Here is a 16,656-nt window from a genome sequence, read left to right as displayed (position 1 = left end):
TCCATCCTCTTCCATGCCACCCCCTCTCCTTCCATAACCCACTTGCGGATCATCGACGCATTTGCTGCCCAGTAGTAGCTCCCAGGTTTGGCAGCGCCAACCCTCCTCGGTCCCTACTGCGTTCAAGGAACCCTCTCCTTACCCTCGGGGTCTTATTCGCCCACACAAACCCCATAATACTCCTACCTACTCTCTTAAAAAGGCCTTAGTGATCACGATGGGAAGGCACTGAAACAGAAACAAAAACCTCGGAAGGACCACCATTTTGACCGACTGCACTCTACCCGCCAGCGAGAGCGGTAACATGTCCCATCTTTTAAAATCCTCCTCCATTTGCTCCACCAACCTCGTCAAATTCAGTTTATGTAGGGCCCCCCAACTCCTGGCTATCTGGATCCCAAGATACCGAAAGTTCCCCTCCGCCCTCCTCAGCGGTAGGTCCCCAATCTCTCTTTCTTGTAATGCCTGTAATACAAAGAGCTCACTCTTCCCTACAATAAGCTTATAGCCCGAAAACTCCCCAAACTCCCTCAAAGTTTGCATGACCTCCACCATCCCCTCCATTGGATCCGCCACGTACAACAACAGGTCATCCGCATATAGCGACACCCGATGCTCTTCTCCCCCTCGGACCACCCCCCTCCATTTATTAGACTCCCTCAATGACATGGCCAATGGTTCGATCGCCAATGTGAACAACAGGGGGGCACCCTGCCTCGTCCCTCGGTACAGTCGAAAGTACTCCAACCTCCGCCGGTTCGTCACTACACTCGCCACCGGGGCTCTGTAAAGGAGCTTAACCCAACTGATAAAGCCTCCCCCGAACCCAAACCTACGCAGCACCTCCCAGAGGTACTCCCACTCTACTCGGTCAAAGGCCTTCTCCGCGTCCATAGCTGCCACTATCTCCGCCTCTCCCTCCACCGATGGCATCATGAACACGTTTTAAGTGTCTAGTCCTCGTGAATTACCCCCGGTACACAGTCCTCGATCCTCGTGGCCAGCACTTTTGCCAGCAACTTTGCATCCACATTAAGGAGCAAGATCGGCCTGTACGATCCACATTGCAGTGGGTCCTTGTCCCGCTTTAGGATCAAAGAAATTGTCGCTTCCGACATTGTCGGAGGTAGGGTCCCCATCTCTCTTGCCTCATTAAAGGTCCTCACTAGTAGCGGGGCCAACAGGTCTACGTACTTCCTGTAGAACTCCACCGGGAACCCGTCCGGTCCCGGGGCCTTCCCCGCCTGCATGCTCCCCAAACCCTTGCTCAGCTCCTCCAACCTAATTGGTGCCCCCAAACCAGCCACCTCTTGCTCCTCCACCCTCGGGAATCTCAGTTAGTCTAGGAATCGTCTCATACCCTCTTCCCCCGCTGGGGGCTGGGATCTGTACAGCTCTTCATAGAATGCCTTAAATACCTCGTTTATTTTCGTCGCCCTCCGAACCGTGGCTCCCCTTCCATTTTTGACTCCCCCTATTTCCCTCGCTGCCATCCTTTTACGGAGCTGGTGTGCCAGCATCCGACTAGCCTTTTCCCCATACTCATAGGTCGCCCCCTGCGCTTTCCTCCACTGTGTCTCCGCCTTCCCTGTGGTCAACAGGTCAAACTCCGCCTGGAGCCGACGTCTTTTCCCAAGTAATCTTTCCTCCGGGGCCTCTGCGTATCTCCTGTCCACTCTCAAAATCTCCCCCACTAACCTCTCCCTTTCCATGCCCTCTGTCTTCTCTCTATGAGACTCAATGGAGATGACCTCTCCCCTGACCACCGCCTTCAACGCCTCCCATACCACCCCTACCACACCTCCCCGTTGTCGTTGGCCTCCAAGTAGCTTTCGATACACCCCCTCACCTTCTACACACCACCTCGTCCGCCAGCAGTCCCACATCCAGCCGCCACAACGGGCGTTGGTCCCTCTCCTCTCCCAGCTCCAGTTCCACCCAGTGCGGGGCATAGTCCAAAACGGCTATGGCCGAATACTCAGTCCCCTCCACCCTCGGGATAAGCGCCCTGCCCAGAACAAAAAAATCTATCCGGGAGTAGGCTTTGTGTACATGGGAAAAGAAAGAAAATTCCCTGGCCTGCGGCCTTGCAAATTGTCGCTTCCGACATTGTCGGAGGTAGGGTCCCCATCTCTCTTGCCTCATTAAAGGTCCTCACTAGTAGCGGGGCCAACAGGTCTACGTACTTCCTGTAGAACTCCACCGGGAACCCGTCCGGTCCCGGGGCCTTCCCCGCCTGCATGCTCCCCAAACCCTTGCTCAGCTCCTCCAACCTAATTGGTGCCCCCAAACCAGCCACCTCTTGCTCCTCCACCCTCGGGAATCTCAGTTAGTCTAGGAATCGTCTCATACCCTCTTCCCCCGCTGGGGGCTGGGATCTGTACAGCCATGGGTCCAGTCCCCCCATCTGATCCATAAACCCCTTAAGTACCTTGGCCGCCGCTGGCCTCTTTCCAGTCCTTGATTTGGAGTGGCCCAGTGCTGAATCCAACACTGTATTGAAGTCCCCTCCCATTATCAGGCCTCCTTTCTCCAGGTCCGGAATGCGCCCAAACATGCGCTTCATGAATCCTGCATCATCCCAGTTCGGGGCGTATAAGTTTACCAACACCACCCACGTTCCTTGCAGCCTACCGCTCACCATTACATATCGTCCTCCATTGTCCACCTCAATAATCTTGGCCTCAAATGACACCCGCTTTCCCACTAATATTGCCACCCCTCTATTCTTCACGTCCAGTCCCGAGTGGAATACCTGTCCTACCCATCCCTTTCTTAACCTGACCTGGTCCGCCACCTTCAGGTGAGTCTCTTGAAGCATGACCACGTCTGCCTTCAGTCCCTTTAAGTGCGCGAACACTCGAGCCCTCTTTACCGGCCCATTCAGCCCCCTCACGTTCCACGTTATCAGCCGGATTGGAGGCCCGCCACCCCCCCCTGCCGACTAGCCATCTCCTTTTCTGGGCTAGTCCCGTGTCCACGCCTCTCTCACCCTCCAGTCCCCCAGACGGGGGGCCCCCGTCTCGACCACCTCCTCTGTGTCCCATTCCTTTTCGGCCAGCGCAGCAGCAACGCCCCCCCCCCCCCCCCCCCCCGCTAGACCCCTGTCCAGCTTTTTTGCTCCCCCCATGTCACTCCCGTAAGTCAGCTGACACCGGCTGACCCCGGCTTCCCCCGCCGTCCCATTAACCCCCCCGTGTGGGAGTCTCCCAATCAATATGCGTTCCTTCCTTCCTTCTCCTTCCCGCCTTTCTTCCCACGCGCGGGAGAAACCCCGTGCTTTCCACAGCCCACTCCGCCCCCTCTGGCGCAGCTCCTGTCGCGGCCTTGTCTCTCTCCCCCAGCCCATATAACATTTCCTGCGCGTGATTGACCCCCTATTTACAACAACCATCACACATCAAACCTCAAACATCCCCCCCACCCTCACAAACCCTCAGTTAGAGTCCCAACTTTTCGGTTTGTACAAAGGTCCACGCCTCTTCAGGCGTTTCGAAGTAATAGTGTTGGCCCTTGTACGTGACCCACAGTCGTGCTGGCTGCAGCATTCCGAATTTTACTCCTTTCCGGTGCAACACCGCTTTGGCCCGGTTGAAACCCATTCTCCGCTTTGCCACCTCCGTGCTCCAGTCCGGGTATATTCGGATCTCTGCATTGTCCCACTTACTCCTCTGCTCCTTCTTGGCCCATTTCAGTACCAACTCTCTGTCCGTGAACCGGTGAAACCTCACCACCATCGCCCTTGACGGCTCATTTGCCTGAGGCTTCCTCGCCAGCACCCGGTGTGCCCCGTCCAACTCCAGCGACCTCGAAGGGGCCTCCGCGCCCATCATCGCCCCAAGCATCGTGCTCGCGTATGCCCCGGCATCAGCCCCCTCCACTCCTTCAGGGAGACCCAGGATCCGCAGATTCTTTCTCCTCGACCTGTTCTCCAGGTCTTCGAGTCTTCCCGCCCACCTCTCGTGAAGCGCCTCGTGCTGCTCCACTCTCACCGCCAGGCCCAAGAGCTCGTCCTCGTTCTGGCTGACTCTTTTCTCTACCTCCTGGATCCTAACCTCGTGGGCCTTCTGGGTGATTCCTTCAATTGCCGAAAGCATAGGCGCCAGCATCTCCTTGCGCATCTCCTCGCGCTGCTCTTCGAAGCAGCGCTTGATGAACTCCTGCAGCTCCCCTTTGTCCATGGCCGGCGCCATTTTGTTTTTTTTACCCTGCTTCTCCCGTTGCTCCAGTGCCACTTTTCTGGCCGTTGCACTTTGGGTCTGTTTCATAGGCATTGGAGGGGGACCTTCTCTTCCCTTCCCCACGGGTTTTTGTCAAGAAAAGTTCCGTTGGGGCTCCTCTAGCGAGCCCGAAAGTCCGTGGTAGCGGGAGCTGCCGACTCGTGCGGCTTCGCTCCGCATCGCCACACCCGGAAGTCCCCTCCCTCCCTTCTAAAACAGCGGTGTTACATTAACCACTTTCCAGTTCTCCGAGACCCTTCCTGCCTCCAGTGATTCCTGAAAGATCACCACCAATGCCATCACAATCTCCTCAGCTATCTCTTTTAGAACCCTGGGGTGTAGTCCATCCGGTCCAGGTGACTTATCCACCTTCAGTTTCCCCAGAACCTTCTCCTTAGTGATGGTCACTGCACACATCTATGCCCCTCATTCTCCTGGGGCTCTGGCATCCCACTGGTGTCTTCCACCGTGAAGACTGATGTAAAGTATCTATTCAGTTCCTCTGCCATTTCTTTGTTTCCTGCTATTACTTCTCCAGCCACATTTTCCAGTGGTCCAATGTCTATTTTTGCCTCGCTCTCTTACCTTTTATATATTGAAAAAATTCTTCCTATCTTCTTTTGTATTACTAGCTAATTTGCACTCGTAGTTCATCGTCTCACCCCTTATTGCTTTTTCAGTTGTCCCCTGCTCGCTTTTAAAGCTTCCCAATCCTCTGGCTTCGCACTAATCCTCACCACTTTGTATGCTTTTTCTTTTATGCTGTCCTTGACTTCCCTTGTCAGCCATGGATGCCTTGACCTCCCCTTAGCATGTTTCCTTCTACTTGGGATGAATTTCTGTTGTGCCTCCTGAATAACCCCCAAAATCGCCTGCCATTGCTGTTCCACTGTCTTCCCTGCTAGGCTCCTTTTCCAATCAACTCTAGCCAACTCCTCGCTAATATCTTTGTAGTTACCCTTATTGAATTGTAATACCATTACATCTAATTGCAGCTTATTCCTCTCAAACTGCAGGGTAAATTCTATCAAATTGTGGTCACTGCTCCCTAAGGGTACCTTCAGCTTAAGTTCCCTAATCAAGTCTGCCTCATTGCACATCACCAAATCCAGAATTGCCTGTTCCTAGTAGGCTCTGTCACAAGCTGCTCCAGAAAGCAATCTCTTAAGACATTCCACAAATTCCTTTTCTTGGGATCCACTACCAACCTTATTTTCTCAGTCCATCTGCCCCCCCCCCATGATTATTGTAATATTGCCTTTTTTACATGCCTTTTCTATTTCCTGATTTTTTTTCTGCCCCACATCCTGACTACTGCTAGGGGGTCTGTACATAACTCCCATCAGGGTCTTTTTACTTTTGAATTTCCTCATCTCTATCCACAGAGATTCTATGCCTTCTGATCCTATATCGCTGCTTCCTATCGATTTAACTTCATTCCTTACTAACAATGCAACCCCGTCCCCTTTGCCCAATTGCCTGTCCTTTCGATCGGACACATATCCTTGGATATTTGGGGAATGACCACAGAATTCTGAGATGCAGAGGTATCTAGATATTCTAGTGCATGAGTCACAAGTTAATATGCAAGCACAGCAAGAAGGCGAATGGAATGCTATTCTTTATTACGTGAGGTCTGGAACATAAAAACTAACAATGTTATGCTTTAGTTATACAGGGCATTCATGTGACTACATTTCAAATACTGCATGCCATTTTGTCTCCTTATTCAAAGAAGGATATAAATGCTTTGGAGGTGTTTCAGAGGCGGATTACTAGTTTGATATCTGGAACGAGTAGATTATCTTATGAGGAATGCTTAGACAGACTGGACTTGTTTCCACTTGAGTTTAGAAGAGTGAGGGGTAACTTGATTAAGTACGCAAGATCCTCAATGGGCTTGACAAGGTGAACATGGAAAGATGTTTCCTCCTGTGGGTGAGTTTAGAAGTAGAGAGCCTCGATTTAAAATTAGGGATCACCCTTTTAGGACAGAGATGAGGAGAAATCTTTTCTGTGAGGGTTGTACAACACTAAGGGACAATGTAACATGGCCAATCCATCTAAGCTGCACATCTTTGGACCGTGGGAGGAAAGTGGAGCACCTGGAGGAAAGCCACGCAGATACGGGGAGAACGTGCAAACTCCACGCAGACAGTCACTCAAGGCCTCCTTCTGCCCTGTAGGTATTGTATGGTTCTAAATCCACACTTGTCCAAATGATCTTTCGTTTTGCCCTGGATTATTATCTTTAAACATTTGTGCTAAAAAAAAATGTTTTCTTTTAAATCTACGCACCACTGAGGTTAAACTGATTGAATTGTAGTTTCTAAGTTTATCCTTGTGCCTTTTTTTTGTTAACCAGGTTGTGGCATTTGCAATTCTCAAGTCCTCTGGTTCCACCTCTGTATCTAACAAGGAATTGATGATTACAGTCAGCGCCTACACAATTTCCACCTTCTCCTCCTTCAGCATTCTTAAATTAAATCCACCCAATCCTGGCAAAAGTACAGCAAGTCTTTCTAAAACCTCCTCTTTATCAACTTTTAGCCATCCAACATCATTAATGTCTCCTCTTTCACTGCGACTACTTCCTTGGTCCAGAAAGATACAATCTGCTCATTTGATAATTCTGCCTCTGCCTCCATAGTCCTTTATTCCTACTCGTTTAATATTTATATGCTTAGAAACTTTTAAAGTCCCTTTCCGGTTAGCTGTGATCTCTTCTCAATACTCACGCTTTGTCTTTCTTATTTCTTTTTACATTTTCCCTCTATATTTTGCTGGGTTTTCACTTGTATTATTGTCACTGCAGCAACAAGCTAATTATAGTAACAAATGATATAACCACACCCAGCAGCATCATTGATTATTCTTGGTCCATGAACACATGCTTCTAAATAGTCCCAAGATTTAGCAGGCTAACTCAAGCTATGAATAAAATTGGTTCATACCTGCACTGTGGAAGTAAGCTAGTAACTTGCTGCAGTTTTTCCTGCAGAGAAATGACCTCTGCAATACATTTCTTCTCCATTTCTTTGCATTGCTGTTCATAAGAAGTCTTCAGACTTGTTATTTCTTCTATATGTTGTTTCTCTAACTCGACCTTCTGTTGGCAAAACTCCAGCTTTATTTTTTCAATCTCCTCAAGCCTAGTTGACCGAACTCGTAACTGCTCCTTAAGATCTAAACAACAAAAACTAAAGTGTCATATTCTATTCCTTTATATAAAGAAAACAAAGATTTAAATTTACCTTATTCCCCCAAGTACACTGCATTATTCTACACAAATTGCAGTTTTCTACTAGTATGATGAAAAAAAAGTTTAAAATTGCCAAACAAAGCTTTACTTACCATTAAGATCTTGGGAACTAGCACGTGAGCTTTCTATCTGCATTCGCAAACTAGCATTTTCTTCCTGACTTTGCAACTGCAAATTTATGTATGCAGCCTGGAGGTCTTCAATCTGCAATTGTAATCAAGGTTAAGTATTGAAACAGGGATTTTCATTTCCAACGTATGCAATTTCTCTTCTGGGCTAACACACTGAAATGGCCTGATATCATTATAGCTTTAACATCAATAATTTTACTTTCCAACTGATTAAATTCTCTCAAAATCCTTCACATTCATACATTTAAATTCAGACAGTGCCTTTCACAACCTCAGATCATCTAAAAGTGTTTTGCAACTAATTAACTACCTTTTCATGCAGTCACTGTGGCATTGTTGGAAGCACAGCAAACAAGGGCCCAAAAACAGCAACAAGATGTGAAATCAAAATATGTCTGAAGGCACAGGATACAGCTACGGGCTTGCAACATCCTGGTTGTAGCACTGAGGGTATGGGTTCTAGAACTATCTGTTCCCCTCACCAAGTGGTTCCAGACTGCCACAGGAATCTAGCTAACAATGTGAAAATCTATGCAGGTATGTTCTGCACAAAAAAAAACCAAGACAAACCTAATATGGGTAATTATCATCCATCAGACTACTCACTCAATCATCAAAGTAATGGTTGACAATGTCACCTTGCTCACCAATAACCTGCTCACACATGCTCAGTTTGGGTTCTGCCAGGGCCACTTGGCTACAAGTATCAATACAGCTTTGATCCAAGCATGGACACAAGAGCTAAATTCTAGAAGTGAAGTGAGAGTGACTGCCTTTGATATCGTGGCAGCACTTGACTGAGTGTAAATAATTGATGTCAATGGGGATCAGGGAAATTCTTCACTGATTGAAATCATAATTAGGTCAAAAAAGATGGTGTGATTGTTGAAGGCTAATTGCTACAGGTGTTCCTCAGCCTTGGCCCCAACCATGTTCAGCTGCTTCATCAAAGATATTCCCTCCAATACAGGGATGTTCGCTTATGATTGCAGTGTTCAGCAACTCCTCAGTTGCAGAAGCAATCTGTACCCAGATGAAGCAAGCCTGAACTACATTCAGACTTTGGCTGATAAATAATATTCACCATGCAAGTTCCAGGCAATGACCTTTCCCAACAAGATAAAGTTTAACCATTTCTCCTTGACGTTCAATGGTATTACCATTACTGAATTCCCCACCAGTCATATAAATACTGTGGCTACAAGAGCAGATCAGAGGCTGGGAATTCTGCAGTGAGTAACACATTTCTTGACTCCCCAAAGTGTGTCCACCATCTACTATGCCGAAATGAGGAATGTGATGGGATATACTCCACTTGCATGTTTGTTAGCAGCTCCAAGAGCCCCAAAAAAGCTCAATGCCAAGGTCAAAGCAGCTCGCTTGATCAACAACCAATCCATGACCTTAAATATTCACTACCTCCACCACCAATGCACAGTGGCAGCAGTGTGTACCATCTACAATTTGCTCTGCAGCAACTCAAAGATTCCCTCAACAACAATTTCCAAACCTGTGATCTGTCACCTAGAAAGGCAGCAGATGCATGGCAACCTCACCCCACAAGTACATTTTAAATGTACACCATCCTAATGTGGATCTATAATCACTGTTCCTTCAGTCATTGGGTCAAAACCTGGAACACCCTTCCTAACAGCACAGTGGGTTAGCTATATCATATGGACTGAAGAGACTCAAGAGAGGGGCTCACTACCACCTTCTCAAGCCAATGCTAGCCCATACCCCATGAGCTTCACAGTCAACAGCAACAAGACACCACTCATCTTCTACCTCAAAGAAAGCTGGTCACTGATTTGGGAGATGCTAGAGCAACCATTTTCTCTCTGTCAACATCAGTTTGAATCGCGCTAGGATACCCGAGAGCCACGGTCAACTCTGATTTCCTCTATTAAAAAATCTTAATTCACTAGTTTTTCTTTTAAAATGTAGATACTGCTTTTGGATACTTTGAATTATTTTGCTTACCTTTTTGAAATCATTAGTTAATCGTGTTTGAATATCTCTTAGTTTACTGTATTCCTCAAGTAGTTTCCTTTGCAGTATCTGTAGATTAGTTTGCGTAGCTACAAACCAAAAGATAACGGTCAGTTAATCTCATTTAATATCTCACTACAGACTGAAAAAATATCTGGGAATCTGTGTTAAAAAATTGAGAAATTCTGTTAACATTTTATCAGGAACCACAAAGTTCCCAAAGCATCTCATGATTTCTACTGCATTATTCAAATTTTTTAAAGTTCCACTCCTATCAGACATCTTCGTACACTTGCTTTAATGTTTATTCATGATAATTCAGGAACTGCTCCACTGCAATTGTCGCAACAGAGAAGCAATTAAAATTGCCTGAACATTTAAAAAAATCATACATTAAGCATCTATAGATGACAATTTTTCATGGATTATGATGTTTTCTGTTATCAGTGTTCTTTTACATAATGTGACAAAATAAACATAATGGCCCAGATTTCATGGTCAGCAGCAAAACAATGATGCTCGCTGTTGACCTTGAAGGAACTCCCACACAGATCTATGGTCTCTGTGGGGTATATTTCCCTTTAACCAACATTACTTCGAATCTGTTGCCAAATCAAGGGAATAGCCAGGTGTTACAAAGAACAAAGAAATGTACAGCACAGGAACAGGCCCTTCGGCCCTCCAAGCCCGTGCCGACCATACTGCCCGACTAAACTACAATCTTCTACACTTCCTGGGTCCGTATCCTTCTATTCCCATCCTATTCATATATTTGTCAAGATGCCCCTTAAATGTCCCTATCGTCCCTGCTTCCACTACCTCCTCCGGTAGTGAGTTCCAGGCACCCACTACCCTCTGCGTAAAAAACTTGCCTCGTACATCTAATCGAAACTTTGCCCCTCTCACCTTAAACCTATGCCCCCTAGTAATTGACCCCTCTACTCTGGGGAAAAGCCTCTGACTATCCACTCTGTCTATGCCCCTCATAATTTTGTATACCTCTATCAGGTCGCCCCTCAACCTCCTTCGTTCCAGTGAGAACAAACCGAGTTTATTCAATCGCTCCTCATAGCTTATGCCCTCCATACCAGGCAACATTCTGGTAAATCTCTTCTGCACCCTCTCTAAAGCCTCCACATCCTTCTGGTAGTGTGGCGACCAGAATTGAACACTATACTCCAAGTGTGGCCTAACTAAGGTTCTATACAGCTGCAACATGACTTGCCAATTCTTATACTCAATGCCCCGGCCAATGAAGGCAAGCATGCCGTATGCCTTCTTGACTACCTTCTCCACCTGTGTTGCCCCTTTCAATGACCTGTGGACCTGTACTCCTAGATCTCTTTGACTTTCAATACTCTTGAGGGTTCTACCATTCACTGTATATTCCCTACCTGCATTAGCCCTTCCAAAATGCATTACCTCACATTTGTCCGGATTAAACTCCATCTGCCATCTCTCCGCCCAAGTCTCCAGACAATCTAAATCCTGCTGTATCCTCAGACAGTCCTCATCGCTATCCGCAATTCCACCAACCTTTGTGTCGTCTGCAAACTTACTAATCAGACCAGTTACATTTTCCTCCAAATCATTTATATATACTACAAAGAGCAAAGGTCCCAGCACTGATCCCTGTGGAACACCACTGGTCACAGCCCTCCAATTAGAAAAGCATCCCTCCATTGCTACCCTCTGCCTTCTATGGCCTAGCCAGTTCTGTATCCACCTTGCCAGTTCACCCCTGATCCCGTGTGACTTCACCTTTTGTACTAGTCTACCATGAGGGACCTTGTCAAAGGCCTTACTGAAGTCCATATAGACAACATCTACTGCCCTACCTGCATCAATCATCTTAGTGACCTCCTCGAAAAACTCTATCAAGTTAGTGAGACACGACCTCCCCTTCACAAAACCGTGCTGCCTCTCACTAATACGTCCATTTGCTTCCAAATGGGAGTAGATCCTGTCTCGAAGAATTCTCTCCAGTAATTTCCCTACCACTGAAGTAAGGCTCACCGGCCTGTAGTTCCCGGGATTATCCTTGCTACCCTTCTTAAACAGAGGAACAACATTGGCTATTCTCCAGTCCTCCGGGACATCCCCTGAAGACAGCGAGGATCCAAAGATTTCTGTCAAGGTCTCAGCAATTTCCTCTCCAGCCTCCTTCAGTATTCTGGGGTAGATCCCATCAGGCCCTGGGGACTTATCTACCTTAATCGGTGTTCATCAGTGCCACCTGGATTTCCACATTTTTAGGTGCACATGTCCAGACTCCAGTTTCAGAGAAGTAATGACAGCAAATGCTGACAGTTTGTCATTACTAATGCAATATTTAGGCCAGTGAGTCATCAATGATTTATATTTTTAATAATTTGTCAGATTATACTTTCCTTTCACAGATGTATTCTTTTAGCAATAATTCTGTGAACATGGGTGACACAAAAGTGCATGTAGTCTTATCACCTCACTAGAAAATATCAAACAGATATTGAAAGATATATTTTTGGGGAAGTCCTACACAATACATTGAAGCATTGGAATAGGAGTAAGCCATTTGGTCCCTGGAGCCTGTTTTGCCATTCAAACAGATATCGGTTGATTGTAATCTAACTCCATGCCTTTGACCCCTAACCCCTAGTACAGTCTTTGCCTGGTGTGAACCCATTTTAATGCCTTGGACTTCATGTGGCCCCAGAGTAAAAACTTGACAGGTACCAGAGCTGTTGTTGAGGTGGGGCTATTAGCATATTTAGACTCTGATTAATAATAGCATCCTGATTATTAATCTGACAGGATTAAGATTATTGACACTAATTAAATGCAGTAGGATCCTCATTAATGATGCAATAGGTCTCTAAAAATCAATTATTGCAAATAATATACAATCTATAAGCATCCAGATTATTGATGCGATAATGTCTGATTGTTGAATCAACAGGCATCTGATTATTAATGCAATAAGGACCATGTAATTAGTGTAACTAGATCTTCATCATTAATGAAAAGAATCATGGTTAATAATGCAATAGAAGGCTGATTCTTTATGCCAGCTATAAGATCCTGATTGCTGATGGAACAGGCACCAGACTGTTAATGTAATAGTATCCTGAATTTTGATAGAATAGGACTCGGATTATCATGCAGAAACCAGATTATTAATATAATAGGACTAGGAACACTGATACAATATAATCCGTATTACTGATGTAGCAAGATTCCAATTATTATTATTTTTTTTTTTTTAAATTTAGATTACCCTATTATTTTTTCCAATTAAGGGGCAATTTAGTGTGGCCAATCCACCTACTCTGCACATTTCTGGGTTGTGGGGGTGAAACCCACGCAGACACAGGGAGAATGTGCAAACTCCACACGGACAGTGACCCAGAGCCGGGATCAAACCTGGGACCTCAGCGCCATGAGGCAGCTGTGCTAACAACTAGGCCACCGTGCTGCCCTAAGATTCCAATTATAAAGATAAATAACCTTTTATTGTCACAAGTTGGCTTACATTAACACTGCAATGAAGTTACTGTGAAAAGCCCCTAGTCGCCATATTCCGGTGCCTGTTCGGGTACAGATGGAGAATTCAGAATTCTCAACTGGTACGGGAATTAAACCCATGCTGCTGGCCTTGTTCTGCATCACAAACCAGCTGTCTTGCCCACTGAGCTAAACCAGCTGTCATATGTCTATGTCATAGAATCAAGATTATTAATGCATTATGATCCTGATTATTCATGCAAGATGATCACTATTATTGAAGAAACATGCATCATGGAAAAGAAAAAGGCTTTTTTTGCATCAGCAATTGGTCCTCAAAGGGCAGTCCATTAGGCCACTCCCGCCAACAAAAATAACCCATGAGGATTTAGAGGGAGCTCATGACTATCAGAAATCAGTCCAAAACAGCAATTCCTGCTTCAGAGCTTAGCTTCAAAATCTTAACTTGCTGCTCTATTCGGGGTGGTTGTGATCCACAGATTGATAAATGCTGCATTAACAAAAATCATGTACCTAAAATGCAAAACTAAAATTTGACCTAGCATTAACTGCTGTTTAAGGACGAATGTCCCAAACTTCCATCCCAGGACTCCAATGCCTCAAATTTAAAATTATTATGTGTGTTTAATTTCCTCTTAAGACTTAATCCTTCTTTCTGTAACTCCTCCTGGTACTTTCTGTTCCTACAGCTCTGGCCTCTTGTACATCACCTTCACTCTTTGCCTTACCACACAAAATCAACTCTCTAGAATTAACACCTGAAATTCCTTTGCCTCTTCCCTCCTATTTTCCTTAAAACACACCCCCATCCACCAAGCTCTTGTTCATTTCTTATATTCTTATGGTCATGGTTTGGAAATTGGTAAAACAATAACTTGTCTTAGAAAAAGTAATTAGCGTATCTGGATACTTCATTTTTCTTTGGTCAGTGCAATAATAGTTTATGGAAAATACAATCCATCAACTGTGATTGCAAATCAAGAGTCAGAAAGAAGCCAAGGTGGGCAACACGGTGGCTCAGTGGTTAGCACTGCAGACTCATGGTGCTGAGGTCCTAGGTTCGATCCCCGCTCTGGCTCGCTGTCCGTGTGGAGTTTGCACATTCTCCCCGTGTTTGCGTGGGTTTCGCCCCCACAACCCAAAGATGTGCAGGGTAGGTGGATTGGCCACACTAAATTGCCCTTTAATTGGAAAAAATGAATTGGGCGCACTAAATCTATAAAAAAAACGACGCCAAGGTTCAATAGGTAGCTCTGATGGAAGGTTCGCAGCTGAAACGTTAACTCTCGTTTCACTTTCAGATGCTAATTAACCTGTTGTGAATATCCAGCACTTCCTGCTTATTTTTTTTATTGTCAGGAGTAACATGTTTTTGAAAATTACATTGAACTAAAATGTTCAAAAACAGGATTCAAACAGAGGGCGAGATTCTTCGGCCTCACCTGCCCGGCAACCGGAAATACCCACCCGAGGTCAATGGGCTTTTATATGGTCTACGTTCCGTCCATGGCGACCGTGCAGCAGGCACGGTCGAAGGATCCAGCCCAGAATTTCTAACTCACATTATGTTTACCATCATAAGAGGTTAGATTTTAGATGAGAATATAAATAGGATTTAAAATAAATATGTTTGCGCGACTTAGTTTCAACGTCTGAAAACTGTCAGATATTACAGAAAAGTAGTCTACCTCTTGCTCCTTTAGCGAGATCTTTGTGGACCTGGCTTTCCTCATTAATAAAGTCTGTGGCTCCCAAAGATAGCGTTTCCTCAGATTGATCTTCACGTTCTCTTCTTTCTATCAAATTATTTTCATCCTGTATACTGGCGAATAACTGCCAAACCAAAACATTGAATTGAGACAGTATCACATTTTTTTTTTAAAATCTGCAACTACATACAATCTTACATTTGAACAAGCAATCTATGTAGGTATAAGGAGGAAATTAGCAAAGATATTGGCAGACTAGATTAAAAAGATATGACGATGGATAGGCAGTGACAAAAACTTTAAAAATAAAATCATAATTTGCAATGATTCACTTCAGGAATAAAACAAAATAGCGGCAGAGCCATGCATAACAAGTTGTAGAAGAAAATAAAACCAGAAACCGCTTTTAAAAAAGTTACGAGGTTGGGCAGCATCTATGGAGAGAGAAATAGAGTCAACTTTTCAGATTGCTGACCTTTAATCGAAATTGGAAAAAGTCAGAGATGTGACAGGGTAAAAAACAATTATATGATCAGGGAAAGAAGGGTGAAGGATTAGGACAAAAGGAAATGCCCGAGATTGAGTGACAGACAAGAGAGAAAGACGAGAGATTAAATGACAAGGCAGGACGGCAGTGCAAGCTTGTATGTTATAATTAAGTTACATCGCTGGCTTTTTAATAGTTCTGATGGAAGGTCAGCAATCTGAAACAGAACCTGTTCCAGTTCTCTCTAGCTTTGACAAAGAGTCATCCAGACTCAAAATGTTAGCTCCGTTCTCTCTTCAGAATGCTGTCAGGCCTGCTGAGATTCTCCAGTATTTTCAGTTCTTGTTTCATAAGCTGCTTTGTTCTTTACAAATACGGTCAGACCTGCACAGCTTTTCCAGCAATTGCTGGTTTTTACTCCAGAATGTTATCATCTGCAGTATTTGTATTAAGTTATTGTATCATTTCAAACACTCTTTCTCAAATCTAGTCCAACTTCTCCTCTTCAATAAATGTCCACGCCTCCTCTGCCGTCTCGAAGTAGTGGTGTATACCCTGGTGTGTAACCCACAGTCTTGCCGGCTGCAACATTCCAAATTTCACTTTCCTCTTGTGGAGCACCGCCTTGGCCCGATTGAAACTCGCCCTCCTTCTCGCCACCTCCGCACTCCAATCCTGATACACGCGGATCACCGCGTTCTCCCACCTGCTGCTCCGTGTCTTTTTCGCCCATCTCAGGACCATCTCCCTGTCCTTGTAGCGGTGGAACCTCACCACTATTGCTCAAGGTATTTCTCCTGCCTTCGGTCTTCTCACGAGGACTCGGTACGCTCCCTCCACTTCCAGGGGGCCCGTCGGGGCCTCAGCTCCCATTAAGGTATGGAGCATCGTGCTCACATACGCCCCAACTTCCGCTCCCTCTGCCCCTTCGGGAAGACCCAAGATTCTTAAGTTCTTCCTCCTCGAGCTATTTTCCAGGGCTTCCAGTCTCTCCATACACCTCTTATGCAGTGCCTCGTGCGTCTCCGTCTTCACCACCAAGTCCTGTATCTCGTCCTCATTTTCGGCAGCTTTTGCCTTCACTCCACGGAGCTCCATCTCTTGGGTCTTCTGCGCCTCCTTTAACCCCTCAATCGCCTGCAGCATCGGGGCCAGCGCCTCCTTCTTGAGCTCCTCCACACATCGCCGGAGGAACTCCTGCTGTTCCAGGCCCCATACCAACTGGCCTCCCTCCGCTGCCATCTTGCTTCTCACTTCCCTTCTTTGCCGCTGCTCCAGAGGATCCTCCGCAATCTGGCCACTATTATCTCTTCTATCCATTCACATCCAGGGGGACTCCCTTCTATGTCGC

The 16,656-nt window shown here is 45.8% G+C and overlaps 1 protein-coding gene across 1 annotated transcript in view; it reads right to left on the bottom strand.

Annotated features, from left to right (window-relative positions):
* akap9 (A kinase (PRKA) anchor protein 9) overlaps positions 1-16,656 on the bottom strand; it is a 395,737-nt gene that overhangs the window by 298,135 nt on the left and 80,946 nt on the right. Inside the window, 4 exon segments of the mRNA XM_072508693.1 lie at positions 7,175-7,406; positions 7,575-7,686; positions 9,597-9,694; positions 14,798-14,942. Coding sequence (XP_072364794.1) covers positions 7,175-7,406; positions 7,575-7,686; positions 9,597-9,694; positions 14,798-14,942 — 587 coding nt within the window.

The sequence above is a fragment of the Scyliorhinus torazame genome, chromosome 6 (assembly GCF_047496885.1).
Source record: "Scyliorhinus torazame isolate Kashiwa2021f chromosome 6, sScyTor2.1, whole genome shotgun sequence".
NCBI lineage: Eukaryota > Metazoa > Chordata > Chondrichthyes > Carcharhiniformes > Scyliorhinidae > Scyliorhinus > Scyliorhinus torazame.
The sequence above is the reverse complement of the archived record's forward strand: the minus strand, read 5'-3'. Positions and strand labels throughout refer to the sequence as shown.